Consider the following 16,956-nt stretch of genomic DNA (forward strand, 5'->3'; position numbering starts at 1 on the left):
AATTCACCAAAGTCGTAGTCATATAAATTGACTAAGGATGAATCCACTCGAAAGAGCTGGGAAACGAAAATCTACATCAAATATAAACTGTTGGATAGCTACGTGGCAAGAGGATGGCAAAATAAGAAATAAATGATGGAACTGCAGTTCTTTTTGTAGATTCGGGAATTGCAATAACTATACACTAACGAATTTTATATGGTGAGTAAAAATTTGGGCTTTTTTTCTGCCCCAAAAATATATATATTTTCATCTCTTATCCAATTAAATTTGATCATTTTTATCAAGTATTAATGACATTATGATGGTTGTCAGATTGTCGTTGGCTTGAATTGAACTTGGACGTTGAAAAGCTTCTTATTTTTCAACTTTGTTTCGAAATTGTTGCTAGTTCGTCGCTCACTCATTCACTCTCCAGTAGATACATTATCTATCTGCGTCTGAGTCCTTAGGATATGTGTGAGTCAATGTGAGTCAAGTCACGGATAGGTAGGTAGCCAAAGAGTAATTAATCTTTAATTGAACCACATCTATTAGCCATGTCCTTTTTCCTTAAAAAAAAAAGAAAAAGGAAAAAAGAAATAAACTGTCCAAGTCTTCAGGAAAATTGCTCATATAATTTAAATCACCCACCTACTCGCTTGACCACCCCTGTTATCTAGCAATGATGTCTGGGAGAGCGACAGCAGACATGCCCATGCCCGAGGGGATGCAATCCCCCCTCATCGAAAAAACTTGCGTGGGCGTCGATCTCGGGCCTTCAAGAGGGACTGCAGCAACGGCTCTTTACGAGCGAGGATTTGGTTAATGTCAGTATATCCCACTGAATAGACTAGATAAGAAACCATATCTGATCGTGACAACCTCCACAGACATATAGCGCGCGGATTGAAGATGTCAATCCGAGGATTCACGCCGTCAGCGCTGTGAACCCCGACGCTGTTGATATTGCGAGGCAGCAGGATGCAAGACGTGACGCAGGGGAAGAAGCTGGACTGCTCGACGGGATCCCCATCTTGCTGAAGGGCGTTTTCCTAACGGACGATAAGATGCCCAGTACAGGTGCGCATCAACCAGTCCATAGTCAAAGCTCTGCTGATAAAAATGGCTATTATTGAAGCTGGTTGCACTGGCTTACTCTCCGCGAAGCCCAAATTCGAAGCCACTGTGGTGCAAAAGCTACGACAGGCCGGGGCCATCATCACGGGGAAGACAGTGCCGACTCAATGGGCGAATTACCGCTCCCCTGGCATCGCGCCCAACGGCTGGTCGGCGGTTGGAGGTCAGTGTCTTGGAATCTATTGCGATGACCAAGATCCTGGCGGTTCGTCATCGGGCAGCGAGGTGGCTGTTGCGCTTGGCTTGGCTTGCGCTGCGCTGGTCACGGAGGTAGGTCGATCTATATGTCCAATACTATAGCCATTTATTGCCAAATGGGATAGTACAAGTCTGTCGCAGACATCCGGCAGTATAGCCTCGCCCGCTCGCAGCGCTGGGAACGTCGGATTGAAGCCAACTGCGGGCCTCACCTCGCGACATGGCGTGTTTTGTATCTCTGAACTGCAGGATAGCGTGGGCGTTCTGGCCAAGAGCGTCCTGGATGCGGCATATGTCCTGACTGCAATAGCTGGTCGGTCACTGCTCGCCATCAATCGTACCTGTCTGCCGACTGAAGGGTGTATTTATTATAGGTTATGATCCGATGGACCCCCTTTCGAGTAGTGATCCCAGAGACGAAGGTCAGGATCTCCAACCAGAGGAGAATTTCGATTTCCGGACATGCTGTAAAGATGACGCTCTGAACGGGCTCAGGATCTCAGTAAGAAATTCATTCGAACCATATCCATGCAAAATCGTGGATAACAGAAGCTAGATCCCTTGCCACTGCATAAATTGCGACGCATTCACCATTGAAAAGTTCGACGAGGCTCTCACCGTGATGGAAGACCTGGGAGCGATGATTGTGGACTACGCAACGTTCCCAGACTGGGATCTGAGTGTTTCCAAGCGGGAGGATTGGAAGAGCTCATTTCGTGTGGATGCGAGGCGGAGTAAGCCAGCTGATCACTCAATTGGGTCGTGCTCGAGCACCTTTAATTGATCCATGCTTACTTTACCTAGACATGCAACGATTTTTAGTCAGCTTCGAGCAAAATCCACACCAAGTTGATACCATGTCCAACATCATGGAATACACCGCAGCCACTCCCGCAGAGGAAAACAAGCATTGGGGTATGACCGAGTGGAAGGCCATCGAAGAGATGGCAACCAAATACGGCCCCGATAGGGCAGAATACAAGGCATCGGCGACCCTTCGCCTTCGCATGGCTGGACAGATCAAGCAGCTCCTGGACCTCTACCAATGCGATATCATTGCCGCTCCCTGGTGGACCAACACCACTGCCCCGGTTGGCGGATGTCCCCAGGTATCTGTCCCGCTGCCTGCGTATCGTGAGGATGTGCCAGTCATACGCTTGGCTAAGGGTCTGATATCGACTAGCCCTAATACCCCGTAGGCATTCCTTCGCATAACAACAAGCTCTTCCGATTACTAAGTACCTGTAGAACGGGAATCACTTTCGTCGGACGAAGATGGCAAGACGCGAAGGTCATTGGAGCGGCATATGCTTTTGAGAAAGCGACGCAGCATCGCAGATCTTTCAGACCTGTGATTCAGACGAATATCGAGCTTTCTCTCAATCGTGCTATGATGTGACATTCATCTTGTCAGTGCGATGTAGATTGCAACGTGGTGGTCATGATGTACCATTGATTGATAAGTTGCAAATCAAGCACCATAGTGGACGTCTCCATGATTGAATCAGAAGGAAATATCCTGTGGATCATGTGATTGACCACGGAGCACATGACACCCGGAGTAGAAGATTATTCACAAGTTATTTACCTATCAGAATTCTAGAAACATATATATTTCAATAGATCGACAAGCCTTGCAGGTTTCCCTTCGCTTGACCGAAAAAATACTTGGTCTAATGGATGCCAGGGAACGTTTGAGAACTTCTGCCCCTGGGGCGTACCTATAGTAGGTATGATTTTTTGTCATCTACTTCCCAGGCGGGCTTCCTAGGCATATCCCCTCACTGAGGCATATCACTTGCTGATGGCCTCATATATAATTTCTTACTAATAATGGATAATCCCTTTCCCAATTTACATATCTCTTACTGTTGTATGCTTATTCATGTTGCTTTTTACAGACACAATGCAAAACATAAGGTAAGAGTTTTATGATATCGTGATGGTCTAGATAGAGATGTAAAATCACTGCCCGTATGGTCCTCTAGCACCGTTCCATCATACCCTGAGTGATATATCTGATTTCCAGCTGGACTTCGTGAGACCACAATTCCCCTTACAGACGGCAAGCGTTCTTTCTGCTCTGTTGTTGTTGTTCAGAAGTCGATGCTTCACTGGCGCGGTCACAAATATCGCGTAATATTCTCCCCACTCGCTCGAAATCATCCAGCGTAAGATAGATCTGACCCGACAGCCGGGCCCACCAGCATCCGTTATGGAAGATGGTAGGCACGAAGGTCTTGTACTCGCGAACCGTCATCTTGCCAACAAACGCATTCACCGCACTGATCCGTTGCTGCGCCTCCGCCGTCGTCAAATCGCGAGGAGGTTCAATCGGCAAGCGGACATTCACGAGAGGACATGGCTGGTCAATCGCCATTACTTCGGTCCCCAGGATGGTTGCCACCCGCTTGGCGCCCTCCTGCGCAATATGGGAGCAATAGTTTATAATCGCTTCTTCACCTCCGCAGACATCCTGCCGGAACTTCAACGCCGCCGGCACGCACAGATACGGCGCATAGTCCATCGTGCCGACAAACTCGAACATTTGCACAAACCGCGACTTGGCGCTGGGGGGCAGCGGATTGTTGATCTGAACTTTGCCTGGCCGGACGACGGGCACGTATCCGTGAGAAGTCGGAAAGCTGGACCGGATCAGGTCCTGATTCCGTTTGGGCACATGCAAAACAGCACAGCCGCGGGGGACGTACAGCCATCTACGAGTTGTGACTTCAGAATGGATGTTGGGTCTACTTTATTCGGAGGGTGAACTCACTTGTGGCAATTGGACACGAAGAAATCGGCGTCGAGCTTCCCCAGGTCAAGAGGGATGCAGCCGACTCCGTGCGCGCCATCAATCAGACTGAGCACGCCCGCTGCGCGACAGGCTTCGACGAGTCTTTCGAAGGGGATTCTTACCCCCGGCAGACTGGACACGGTGTCGAACATGGCCACCTTGACGGGGGCATGCTCCGCGAGGGTCCTCGAAAACCGCGTTACCAGCTCATCGTCGCTCATGGGATAGGCCACCTCGATCCGGACCGCCTCTGCTGGGGTGGTCTCAGTGATGTGGTCGATGGTCTTCTCGCAGGCGCCGTACGCTGTCGACAAGTAGACAATCTTGTCTCCGGGCGCATAAGACAGGTTTCGCAGAACCGTGTTCACGCCCGTCGTGGCATTCGGCACGATGACCAGCTCGTCCACGTCTGGGACGTGCAGCAACTTTGCGAGCAGTTGTCGCGACTGATCGAGGAGGCCCGGAACCTCATACCGGAGGAAGCTGTCTGGGTTTGCCTCGACTTGGCGCTGGTACGATCGCAGCACGTCCAGCACGGGCTTGGGAAAGGCGCCAAAAGAGCCGTGGTTGATGTTGATATTGCCAGGCTCGAAGAGGAAGTGCTCCCGCATCGGCCGGCCAAAGGGGGTGGCTGCGGACATTTTCACTCCTGCTGTACAGGGTCCTGCAGGGTGGAACTCTTCACTAGCCTGACGACGGACCAGAATTATATATATATTCAAGACAGGCGTTGAAGCCCGGCTGTGTTGTATACTGCTTTTCTATGCGATAAGAAGTACTTCGCTGGTACTCTGTATCGAACTGAATGACTCAGTTAGGTACTCCGACACTAACCGTACGTACCACGCGTATCGCCCCACGCGAAGCGAACCTTAAAAGCATCGCGCATAGTACTCCGTAAAATTCATAAGAAAATTCGAGTATAAATATATAGGAAGAGAACAATTAAAAATAACATAATATTTCCTTAAAAAAATTGATTAAGTTTTGTTTTTCTTTCTATATAGAAATGTTTTCTTAAAAAGTTTAGTTAATTTCTGACTGGTTTTACTCTAACCAAGTTGTTGAGAAATTTATATAAAATTCTAATTTTAAAATGACAACACTTTACTATTTAAATAATATCAAAAGTTTTACATATAATAATATTAATATATGCGAGCATTTTTTTTAACACTATTGAAAATGTCTAAGAATATCTATCGTTTCTTTTCAATATTTTTTAAATAATACTAAATCTAGGTTCTAAATTAGAATACTAGTTTGACTATATATAATAATTTTTCTTAAGCAAATTCTTATTATTTTTTTTACTAAAGGTCAGCTGTCAGCAGAATCACCTAGTAGTAATTAAGCTTGTTTTCAACATAAATTTATCTTTTAAGACTCTTTTTTGTTGCTGCTTTTAACCAAAGCTTCGACACAGCAGGCAAAGAGCAAAGTCTGAGTGAGAGCAAACTGTAGGAATGTAAAATAAATATGTGCAATCTCTTCCATCCACTACCATGTAAAGAAATTATATGGGGAACCACTTATAAGAGCACTTGATAAAGGAAATGACACTTCCGTCAGAAAATTCTTTTGTTCTGCCTTTCTCTTCGTCTGCTCTTGGACCAGACTTACTGTTATAAAACCCCCAGTCATAGAATAGAATATAACAGCAAGACTCTCACTCGATCGTGAGCAGGAAGAAGACCGTCACTCACACTCCCTACATCATTGCTGAAAGAAGCACTCCAGTGGGGATTTGTAGGTATATGGAAAAGACGGATTTGGAAATGCTTATCTTCTCTCCGTTCATTGATTTTGTTCTAGACCAGGAACAAAAAAAAGGAGAGAGAGAGATGTCTTTGCATCAGCATTACTACAAAATCATTTTTTCCAGGGCAAGATATGGTACTCTTGACGCGAACGATAAATTTCATTTACTATGACAAAGAATACAACTCATACCTTGACAAGACTAAGACAATGGATAGAGAAGATCGAAATCACGAGAATATAGCTGATTATAACTCCAAAGCCTACCGTGGTCGAATGCTTCCATCCCCCTTGTTGTCTTAGATGACGACCGGCTTCGTTGGCTGGTCTTTCCTCCTGACACTCAGTTTAAATCAAATTCACTGCCATTTTGGATATTTGACTTTCCTAGCCAAGTACTTATGAATGTACATACATACATCAAACTCTTCTTCCTTCCTTCCTTTCCTCTAGATATGTCAAAAAAACCAAGGAGTCAATGCTGAGGTCTGCAGTCTTTTGCACCTTCGAGGCTTTCATTCTTATATATGTGGATAAGACTTACAGGTCAGGCTTTGCTCGACTGAGAAAATACTTGCTCTATGGTAGAGACTTTTGCCCCTGGGCTGTATCTATAGTAGGTATGATTTTATTATCTACTTTCTAGGAGGGCTCCCTACTCTTATGATATTCTCTGCAGCATATTTCTTGTATTAGGTAGTAATACTTTATCATCGACTGTCTTAGCGGGCTCCCTACCTGTATTCCTTGCCATATATACAGTAGTTCCTCGCCGTTCGCCCCCGCTGCCGTCGCTGCACCGCCAGCCGTTGCGCCTCCTGGCGCTCCCACTTCTGCGGTCGTAAGGACAGGAAACCTGCTATACGTCAACAACAGATTCACTGCAGTTTTTACATAGTTGATACAGCTAGACATACCACCTGTCCAGTGCTCGCTTGACAATGATAGTTGAAACAGACGAGTTCAGAACCACAAACACCAGTATCAGAAAAAGGCCCCAGAGCCAGTAACGTTTTCAAGAACTTTGGCTAGCTGATCCATCGGCTCCTCAATTGGCTTCAGCTCTAATGGGGTGGGGAGTGACAAGATAACTGGTTGACTCGGATAACCTTACTTTGCCGAATTATTTGCATCAGGCGCCTGCCCAAGATATAAATTGTAGTTGAATAATGGCGGGCGTGGATAGTTCTTCCTATCGACCTAGTAAAGGTACAGCTAGACAGTCAAGTTTCCCACAAGCGGAATTGCATTGTTGTGATGTGATTTTAAATCTAGTCAGCAAGGTATTTACAAACTCTCAGCTGCGGCCCCCTGTTCATTCCAGCGATTATATTGATCAATGCAAATAGAGGTTTTCTTACCCGCCATGTGAGAGAGACTCCAGTCCTTCTTGTCAATCTTGGACGCAATACTCTGGCAAATGCTCCTCCAAACGCCCTCTGTCGCTGGGAAAGAGAGACCAAAGTGACGTCGCACGGCAGTTAATGGTTATCAGAGCGCTCGTCACGCTCGAAGATCGAGCGAAGACCCGGCTTCGGTGCTCCGGCATTCTGATAATGTCTCCAGGCGGTATGTACTCTCAAGAAGACCGTCCCTCATTACCCTGCGTTGACAGCCTGTTGAATGATTGCCAGTCAAGCTGGTATCATTTTCGACTGTCCGTTGGTCCTCTTCCTTGGGCATCCGGAGAGCATCTTTCTCTTTTGCGATATCGCGGTGTCATCGCAGCTGCTTAGGATTTGCTTCTCTCCAAGCTCGGAAGGAGGATAATTCTCGTCAACGGGACAAGTGTCCCCATCCCCACAAGCTGTCCAAAGAGAATTACATCGACAACGTAGCTGTCGTGACGGGACTGACCGGGCAGAAGCATCGGCAGAGGGAGCCCACCTGCGACATACATCAGCAGGAAATTACTAACTATAGCGTTTACAATTGATATAGGTAGATGTACCAGCTGTCCAGATAGCGCTGGACGATGATAACCGAGACTCTGGAATTCAACAAGATGACCATTGCGGTCAATGCGATCACTGCTCCCATGGCGCGGTCGATGAGAGCAGCGATATCTGGGTTCTCCATTCTCTCAAATTCCTTTGTCCACATTAACTTGAGCCTCAATGAGGATGGCAGAGGTAAGAGACTTACCAGTCGCTGTGATTCGTAGGATTGACGTTATGGAAAGGCAAATTGGCCACATTTAGTTTCAGCTCTAATGGGTTGAGGGCGACAAGATACCTACCAGTTTCGCGAATTGATGGAACAGGGTAGGAAAAAGGAGAGAAAAGCAAAAGGTTCAGAGGTCGAATAGCGACATTAATGTGTTGTCTTTGTCATAATCCGATATGACAATGATGGAAGAAGCACTTGGAAACGAAGCCAACGGTGGAATGGAAGATGCTTGATGGATATCACTGAGCAAGAGGGGCGGAATGAGAAAAGGAGGAAAGAGTTGTTCCTAGCTATGTAAACCAGATCAGCTCCAAGATAACAGTAAATTTGAATTCAACAGTAAGTACATGGACATTGCTAGTCCTGCTATTCTGCAGGGGGAAACCATGAAGAAGGGCCAGAATTACATATCCAAGCAAGCATTGAAGCTTAGCTGTGTGGTATTTTATTTTGCCTGTTCTACCTGCCTAAGGTGTCTGGAAGGAAATACTGAATCTACTACTGGTTAGGTAGGCACCAAGAGTCATTTGCTCGATTCTACCTAGTCGTAATCTTTCCAGGTGATATCAGTCGTAATGCTGACGCAAAGACGTCTTTTTTTTTTTACTTTTTGCCCCTTTTAGGTTTTTCACCCCGCCCTTCTCTTCTTCTTCTCTCGTTGTTTTCAGCTTGTCTACAAGGAAATACATGACTCTGGAGAAAGGGAACATTCACAAATCTGCCGATTACTTTCTCCTCTAGAACAACAAATACCACTGGATGGCTTCTTTCGAGGCACAAGATGTTTTATTTCTCGCTGCTCTTAAAGAGGTTTGACGTTGCTGATGATCCTGGTTCATCTGCAGACGTTATCTCATAGCCATCACTTCCTGTAAGAAGACTGAAGATACATTGCTGACAAGGATCCATTTGCCAGAATGGGAATCCTTCGAATGTTTGAAGACCTTTTCGAACGCTACAAGTGGTACCGCCTGGCTGCGGCGATCCAGAATCTCGACAAAGCATTGGCTCCTGATCATGAGAAGCAGAAGCAACTGAAATGGATGGATGAATGGGACCAAGAGGAATTATATGGATAATCAATCCTCCAGCGTGAGATCTATCTTTTAGAAGAAGTGGACGCGGGGCGGAAAGCAGCTCTTTCCAACAGCCTCAGCGGTGAGGAGACAGATGAACTTCTGGCCTGGGAACAAGAACTTAGCCAAATCAACCAACGGTTGTGGCTTCATAAGAGATCCGTGCTCTTCTCTTGACCATGCCCCAAGGCCCCTGGTTTCGGGAGTATGCTTCTTTACGCAGCCGAAAAGACTGGCAAAAAGGCATGAGCTACGCCTGCCAATTAAGAGGGGGCTGCTGCGAACGGGATTGCGGGTGCTGCGACAAACCACGACAGACATACAGAGGATACAGACGCAGGGAGTCTGATATTAATACCCTTTGGCACTGTACCACCGAGTTTGGCTGTTGTATTCGCGAGCGGGGGTTTTATAAGCCCGATCCAGGGGCAGTAAAAGAAGAGAGAGAGAGAAAAGGATGTTTGGTCAAAAGGAGATGGACGTAACCACCCAAGCGGAAATGCTAGCCAAGCTATATGTACCATACAGTTGGTGTAACAATGTCTACAGCCACCCCCTTTGGCCAGCCGATGGGAGCGCTTCCTCTTTGAGCCCGGCAATATCAACACCAACCCGTCTAGTCGGGCACTTCTATATGCGAGTGTTAGCACTACTTTATTCCAGAGATCATCACATGTAAAAGTAAAGGTGTTCTTACCAGGGCATGTCAGATGGACCGCGGCTCTTCACCTGTCCTTGCCGTACAGAGCTCCAAAGGGAGGCCGACGAGGCAGGGCGGTCCTCCTGCTGCTGCTCGGCGGCTTCCAATCTACCCAGAGCAGGAATACATCCTCGGATACGCGCTGACGCATCTTGGAAGGCATCAGAACGTAATGGAGGATTTCGACATCGGTGAAATGGAAAATCCTTACCAGACCTGCTGACCTGGACTTTGTCATCGGAAGGCTCCTGCCCGACCCCCCATCGCCGTCTCCTTCTGGTCCCAATTATCCATCTCTTCTTTCCGCCTCTGCTGCTCCTTCTGGCGTCGCTTCTTCTCCTTTTCCTCCCACTTCCGCCGGTCCTCTGCAGGGCGCTCCCTGTCTTCTGCGGTCGTAAGGAGAGGATGCCTGCGATACACCAGCAACAGATTCATAGTTTTGACATAATTGAGACAGCTAAACTTACCACCTATCCAGCTGATGAAAATGATCAGCGAGGCTATGGAATATAAAGACTGGTGAGTGTTGTTGATTACATGAGAACTCAGCGACCGAGACAGAGGAAATCAAATGTATGACCAATATGGCCACTGATATCGCGCCACCGCCGGTAAGGCCATCAATGAGCTTGTTGAGCTTATCCATCTTCTCTCAAATTCCACATTGGCCATGTTTAGCTTCAATTGATGGAACTGTGTCAAGGACCGATCTGGTCCAAGACGTGGATATCGAAATATATGTAGAGATGACGTGGCAGATGAGATCAAAACTCGATATGATGTTTGAAAGAGTTGGTTGATGGAGGAAGATCGGAAGATCGGAACAAGGTGGAGAGGAGGATAGCCGCATTACGAGGACGCGTAAACACATCGAATCTTCTGGCATTTTGTGACTGTGCGACCGAGTGCGGCTATTGTATTTGCGACTGGGGGTTTTATAAGCCTGATTCAGGGGTAATATAAGAAGAGAAAGAAAAAAAAAAGGAATAGATGGTTGTCGAATGGATAGGGCGTAATGAGGACAATTCACTGACTACGATGGCAATGAAGAAGAGAATAAATGGGATGACCTATATCTCGAATTGAGTGAGACTACCTATGTAGTTTCCTGACTCACGCAAAGTACGAAGTTTATTAAGATAAAGAACAGCAGGAGATTGAAAAACATAATTGTTCTGGTCATACGGTAATCATCAATGGAGATCGTCATTGACATCGTCATATCCTGTGGACGTATCGTGAAATTAAATGTAAACTGGCCATTCATGTCCCACCCACATGCAACTGGCCGAAGGCTAGTAGATCTAGTCATTAGCACCCCTTCTCGGTCAACCAGCTCACTTCGGCGACCGCGTGCACGGATCTGGGACAAAGTTGATACGACACTCATGAAAGCCCGGATGGCCCTTGAGGAGATCATACGCGGTGGCAGCAATCTTGATCGAGTGGAAACGGAGACAGATCTCGTTCTCGTTCCAGCCGTCCTCGATGCACTCGATATAGTCGTTGCAGATCGACCGCTGGATCACAAACTGGAGGATCTCTATCAGCTCCGGGCGGAAGTTGTACAGCGCGACGCAGCGTGTGTATCCCTCCTTCCAGACGAGTGTCTCCATCTTAGCGGTCATCGGATAGGTCGGCGTGTTGATGACCGTCACCTTCAGCCGGGTGTTGCCGATAAAGATACCTTCCTTGGCCGCGTAGCGAGCGAAGTTCTCGGCCTGGCGCTGCTGCAGGAAGATTACGATGGCGGTGTGGTAGCCCGTGATCTCCTTCGTGTTCAGCAGCCGCGCTGAGAAGACATCCCCGCAGCACACCTGGCCCAGGACCTGATCCATCCTCACGTCCAGAGGAAGCTCCTCGATCTTGACGGTACGGTAGACGTTCGTCTCACCGGGCTTCGGCTGGTATCGGAGGCCATACTGGAACACCCACTGGTCCGCTAACGGACCACTACCTAGCAGCTCATTCTCCCGGTTCGTAACTGCTTCAAACTCCTCAATCTTGTTTTCGAAAAGGCAGTCCATGGCCCAGTGGATCTTGCCGTCCCAGATATTCCCCTTCTTGCTGTTCCCAGGAGAATCCATGATGAGCAGGTCCTGCACGGAGGAGGTGTCTTCACCGCTCGAGATACGCTTTCCACCCTAAACACGCGTTAGAAAGAACGTCTTGAGAGAAATTGCGGAATACGAACAGTACGGGATGGAGTAAGCGCAGGCGTGTCCAGCCCATCGTGTTCTTCATCGTCGAGAAGGCTGTCCAGGGACGTCACCAGAACGGTAGCAGACCGATGTTCAGTGGGAGGGGTAGAAGCATTATCTGCAGACTGTGCGAAAAGAAGGGCGTCAACAGACGGCATAGACGGAGAGCCAACCGCAGAAGCTCCCGCAGCAGCCTCACTCTGAAGTTTGCTGTGCTGAGTCTGGTCCTGTATGGTGTCAATGAGACCAGCTATATACGTGCCGTTCAGGCTATCTCACCTTGCGAGTCTTTGGAACCGAAAGTTCCTGACGAGGACGAGAAGAAGCAGTCGAGTATGCAGGCTTATCATCACGCTGGTTCTCCAATGATGAGATTCTGTGATCCTGCAGGCGTTGGTGGGCCTGCAAGGAGAGAATAGTCCTCTCGAGAGATTCGATCCGCTGCTTCAGCAGCTGTAGCTCCTGGGCGGCGGTACTGGCATTGCCGTTTTCTTGGCCGGATTCCATCGTCTTAGAGGAACTCTGCCAGAAGTGAGTAGGTAAGATGACGAAGCTATTAAAGACAAGGGGGATACCTACGGTTGATACCTTGTCTGGAGGCGTCAAGGGCGGAACGTTCGAAGCTTCGCTCGAGTCGCTGCGAATGCTCTCGATCTGAGGCAGGTCTGGCGGTGCCAGAGCACCTTCACCTCCTTTCTGAATTGTTCCTGGAAGCAGTTTTGAAGGAAGAAATGAAGCAAACCTGTAGGATGACGATGCAACGGGGGATGTTTGTTGTTGTGGCTGGATGTCAGGACGCGTCTTGGTGGTGTGCTGGACGGTAGTGGCCCAATTCGGAAAGGCGCCCTGGAGAGCACATGATGGCGACAGAGGCAGAAGAGCATCATGCTCTGCACAGCAGTGAGGGCGGTGAGGGCAAACGTGGCCAGGATGCTTCTGGCTGAAGAAGAGCATCAGAGCAAAGACAAAGAGAGTGGCTGTAAAACAGGTGAGGACATCCAGGGGAGCCATTGGCTGGGAAATGGGACGTTCCATGTTGCAATGAGCAGAAAACAGCAATTCTGAATAGACGATATGGAATTGAGTCCTTTATCTTAAGGAGTTCAACAGGCTTTGCTCAATGACTGAGGAGCATGTAGCGAGAATGTGATATCAGAGTAACGAGATGGTCATTGGCAGATTCTTAAGTCTGCCGGCTCTATGAGAAGAGAGGGTGTAAAAGCAAATGGCGGTGACTCTAATATATCAGAACGACGAATTCATTTAGAGATCCGGGTTGCAGATCAGTTGGCAATGGGTGGAAGTTGCCGGTGGAATTCAGAGTATAATAAGGGATGGAGATGAGAAGAAAGTGGAAGAACAAGAGAGAGAGAGAGAGATACTAAGAGACTAAATACGGTTCAATTGTTTTGAAACTATGAGGATCTCGCAACTCAATGTGATGAGAAGATGGTCTGCTAACCATCGCTCTAAGGATGATTTCTTGAAGAAGACATGAAAGATGCCGGCGGATGCTAGCAGAACAGCAACCAAGGAGAAGGAGAAGAGAGAAGACCTGCACAGAGAAAGAACAAAAAGGTTCTCTTTCTAGAAGTAAAACAGAAGACTTAGTTGCACAGGGTGAAAATTGGTTCTGTGACATTGAATAGCTAGGCCAGACACCTGACAGTAAGTAAGGATCAAAAATCCAGGAATCAGAACAGAAAAGCATGGCTCATTGAAAATCGTAGATCTTCTACCTCATACCCACACATCTTCTATGAATGGATCAATCAAAGAAATCGGCCAGAACCTACCTCTGCAATGAGGGAAGGGACTTGCAGTTCGACATCTCCCCACTTTCATATAAGACAGGCGTCTAAAAGACATGCCATGGCAGAGAATAGTAAAAATCTGTCAGAATTGTGAGCGTCCATTATTACCTGCAGCAATGCCATCAAAGCATCGCTATCAGACTGGGAGGAAGGTGTTCGGTAGTGACGGGTGGTTGACTGTTTTGGGCCAAGCGCACCAAGCTAGACCACCAGCACCTTCTTCTGCCTCAGGCAATCAATCCATGCAGTTTCTTTCTCTTTCTCCTCCGTGTGTCCTGTTCTTGTGCTAGTTCAAACAGAGTCTTTGTTACCTGTGCCCAGGGGTCTAAACATTATGCATGGGATTTTCCATGGAATACGATTGGATTTACCTCCTTGCTGGTGTGTGCGCTATGACGTTCTTCTGGCCCTTTATCGTTCTGGACCCAAGGATCTCCCCAGCTGCCAAGCCTAACTCCGTATCTACTCCACAACTTTCTCCTCCCCCTCACCACAGGATCCAATCCCAATTACCGGCACAAAAAATCCCTGAGCCTCGTGGCTGTCCACGTTCCCCACTCGAGTGGTGGTTATCCAGCTGCCCTTTTCGGCATCTCACGTTTTTTTTTTTTCCCTTTAGGCAAAATTACGCAACTGAAGGACACCTATCACAGCATCAAAGCGATCCTCCAAGTCCCTTCACCGGTCATGGATGGCTTCCCTTAGGCCGAAGCGGAGAACTGGAGCTGGGAGGAGCCATGTGGGGGAGGGAGGAACTGACTGATTTGCTGGCCAGCTCCCTAGATTCGACCCTGCAGATCCATGGATGAAGGCATCCCCTCCGCAATCCCCCACGGGGAGCGCGAATTGGCCAATGCTGAATTCGGGATGACGATGGTTATTGCACCATTATTAATCGACATCCTCCCCGTTGGCTTGGTACTCGGCTCATCAATGATGCCTGGCGCCGGCATCGGGTTCAAAGTACTCGGCATTTTTCTTTTCTGCATGCCGTTGTTACACGGCGTTTAAAAAGCTCCAGCGCCCTTTATTAACCCTTCTCCGACTCAAGTCACTGTTTCTTTCTCACCTGTGGACTGCTAAAGACACCACCAGTCACCATGGAGAAGACTGCCACTGCTCTGTCCGATAACGGTCGCAAGCTGTCCGAGGCGGAGATTGCCGTTCCGAAGACGATCCTGTTGAACCCGGAGCTGGTGGAGGATCCAGACGCGGGCCTCAGTGAGGAGGAAAGAGCAAGGATTGTAAGTCGCCGTCCTTGCCGTATCTGCTTTCCTCGAAAGCTCCAGCTGATGGTGACAGGATCGCCGGTTGGTGTGGAAGCTGGATCTCAGGCTGATCCCATGGCTGTCGCTGCTGTACCTCGCCGCCTTCCTCGACCGCACCAACGTGGGAAATGCGAAAATCGAAGGTCTGCAGCAGGCGCTGGGCATGACAAACTCGCAGTATAATTCCACCCTGACCATCTTCTTCGTGTCATATTCCGTCTTCGAGCCGTTGACCAACGTCCTGCTGAAGCGGACGCGCCCGAGTATCTTCATTCCCTCGATCATCGTCATCTGGGTACGGACACACCTTTCGTTTTCTGATTTGAAGTTCCCCAGGGAAACCAGCTAAGACAGATGATTCATACAGGGCATCTGCATGACCACTATGGGTCTGGTGCATAATTTCTCCGGCCTCATGGCAGCGCGCTGGTTCCTAGGTCTAGCAGAAGCTGGCCTCTTCCCTGGAGTAAGCTACTTCTTATCCTGCTGGTATAAGCGGTCTGAATTTGGGGTCCGGATGGCCATCTTTTTTTCCGCTGCCGCCTTGGCTGGGTCGTTTGGTGGTCTACTCGCGGCAGCAATCGCCAATATGGATGGAGTCGGGGGCAAGGCAGGCTGGGCCTGGATTTTCATTCTCGAGGGTCTCGCGACGATAGTGCTGGGAGTGATCTCGTTCTGGACGGTCTACGACTTCCCGGACAATGCCAAGTTCCTCTCGGATGCGGACCGGAAGCGCGTCATCCGACGGTTGGCGCTGGATCAGCAATCCAGCGCGGAGCACGAAGAGTGGAAGATGTCATACTTTTGGGCCAGTGTCAAGGACTGGAAGACCTGGCTGGGCGCGATTATCTACATGGGAGCAGATATGCCTTTGTATGCGTTCTCCCTTTTCATCCCGACCATCATCAACGAACTGGTAAGTTGTCTCGCTGCAATCTGTCTGCAGGTTGATTTGGCTGACGTTGTATTAGGGTAAGTGCTGTCGCTAGATTTGTCTTCGTTCTCGGCAGAGCAAAAATGGTATCTGACTACTACAGGATACACCTCTACCAGGGCCCAGCTCCTCAGCGTGCCACCGTACGCAGCAGCCGCCATTGTGACCGTCACGATCGGGTACATTGCCGATCGGACTCGCAAGCGTGGCCTCAGCAACATCCTCATATCGATTCTCGGCGTCGTGGGCTTTTCCATGCTGCTGGGTGCAAAGACGGCGGGCACCCGGTACGCAGGGACCTTCCTGGGTGCGATGGGCATCTATCCTTGCATCGCCAACACGATTTCTTGGACTAGTAACAATGTGGAAGGTGCGTCAGCTGGCAACTACCTAGGTAACTCGCTCGAACATCATGACAATACTGATCTGGCAAATCAGGAGTTTACAAGCGCGGCGTCACCCTCGGCATCATGATCGGCTGGGGTAACTTGAACGGCATCGTCTCGTCCAACATCTACCGCGGCCAGGACGCACCCAACTTCTATCCCGGCCATGCCACTGTCCTGGCCTACCTCGCCCTGTTCTTGCTGGGCGGCTCCATCCTGCAGCACATCCTGCTGCGGATCGAGAACCGGAAGCGCCGACTGGGCCAGCGGGACGCGCGGATCGAGGGGCTGGATGCGCGGCAGATCGAGTTGCTGGGCGACCAGAGGCCGGATTTCATGTATACATTGTAGACAGTAAATCGGTCTGCATCAGCATGTAGCCATGTTCGAGAGAACATGCCTTGACGATTTCATGAGGGTATATATATATCCACACTAGCTCGCTAGAATATATCCAAGTATAACAGGGGTATAATAATTGCTCTATACAAGATTTGCCATGACTTCACTTCGTAATCCAATCCCGTTCATTC

The 16,956-nt window shown here is 48.6% G+C and overlaps 7 protein-coding genes across 7 annotated transcripts; 3 read left to right on the forward strand and 4 right to left on the reverse strand.

The window, feature by feature from the left end:
- Positions 1-2,039: 2,039 nt before the first annotated feature.
- VTN77DRAFT_8111 (uncharacterized protein) lies at positions 2,040-2,516 on the forward strand (the record flags this gene model as incomplete). Its single annotated transcript, XM_069424574.1, has 1 exon — positions 2,040-2,516. One exon carries the CDS (start codon positions 2,040-2,042, stop codon positions 2,514-2,516), a length of 477 nt encoding a protein of 158 aa, XP_069274845.1.
- Positions 2,517-3,373: 857 nt separating this feature from the next.
- On the reverse strand, positions 3,374-4,755 carry VTN77DRAFT_8112 (uncharacterized protein; the record flags this gene model as incomplete). Its single annotated transcript, XM_069424575.1, has 2 exons — positions 3,374-4,034; positions 4,094-4,755. The coding sequence occupies 2 exons, from the start codon at positions 4,753-4,755 to the stop codon at positions 3,374-3,376; spliced, it is 1,323 nt and encodes a 440-aa protein (XP_069274846.1).
- A 3,125-nt stretch (positions 4,756-7,880) lies between these two features.
- Positions 7,881-9,123, forward strand: VTN77DRAFT_8113 (uncharacterized protein; the record flags this gene model as incomplete). Its single annotated transcript, XM_069424576.1, has 3 exons — positions 7,881-8,007; positions 8,058-8,139; positions 8,961-9,123. 3 exons carry the CDS (start codon positions 7,881-7,883, stop codon positions 9,121-9,123), a joined length of 372 nt encoding a protein of 123 aa, XP_069274847.1.
- A 27-nt stretch (positions 9,124-9,150) lies between these two features.
- Positions 9,151-9,971, reverse strand: VTN77DRAFT_8114 (uncharacterized protein; the record flags this gene model as incomplete). Its single annotated transcript, XM_069424577.1, has 3 exons — positions 9,151-9,227; positions 9,647-9,750; positions 9,865-9,971. 3 exons carry the CDS (start codon positions 9,969-9,971, stop codon positions 9,151-9,153), a joined length of 288 nt encoding a protein of 95 aa, XP_069274848.1.
- Positions 9,972-10,054: 83 nt separating this feature from the next.
- On the reverse strand, positions 10,055-10,706 carry VTN77DRAFT_8115 (uncharacterized protein; the record flags this gene model as incomplete). The annotated part of the gene is made up of 3 exons (XM_069424578.1): positions 10,055-10,229; positions 10,288-10,298; positions 10,674-10,706. 3 exons carry the CDS (start codon positions 10,704-10,706, stop codon positions 10,055-10,057), a joined length of 219 nt encoding a protein of 72 aa, XP_069274849.1.
- A 451-nt stretch (positions 10,707-11,157) lies between these two features.
- On the reverse strand, positions 11,158-13,032 carry VTN77DRAFT_8116 (uncharacterized protein; the record flags this gene model as incomplete). Its single annotated transcript, XM_069424579.1, has 4 exons — positions 11,158-11,964; positions 12,015-12,248; positions 12,301-12,543; positions 12,601-13,032. The coding sequence occupies 4 exons, from the start codon at positions 13,030-13,032 to the stop codon at positions 11,158-11,160; spliced, it is 1,716 nt and encodes a 571-aa protein (XP_069274850.1).
- Positions 13,033-16,292: 3,260 nt separating this feature from the next.
- On the forward strand, positions 16,293-16,774 carry VTN77DRAFT_8117 (uncharacterized protein; the record flags this gene model as incomplete). The annotated part of the gene is made up of 2 exons (XM_069424580.1): positions 16,293-16,407; positions 16,476-16,774. 2 exons carry the CDS (start codon positions 16,293-16,295, stop codon positions 16,772-16,774), a joined length of 414 nt encoding a protein of 137 aa, XP_069274851.1.
- Between the last annotated feature and the right edge of the window lie 182 nt (positions 16,775-16,956).

The sequence above is a fragment of the Rasamsonia byssochlamydoides genome (assembly GCF_041956645.1).
Source record: "Rasamsonia byssochlamydoides strain NRRL 3658 unplaced genomic scaffold VTN77scaffold_69, whole genome shotgun sequence".
In the NCBI taxonomy this organism is placed as follows: Eukaryota; Fungi; Ascomycota; class Eurotiomycetes; order Eurotiales; family Trichocomaceae; genus Rasamsonia; species Rasamsonia byssochlamydoides.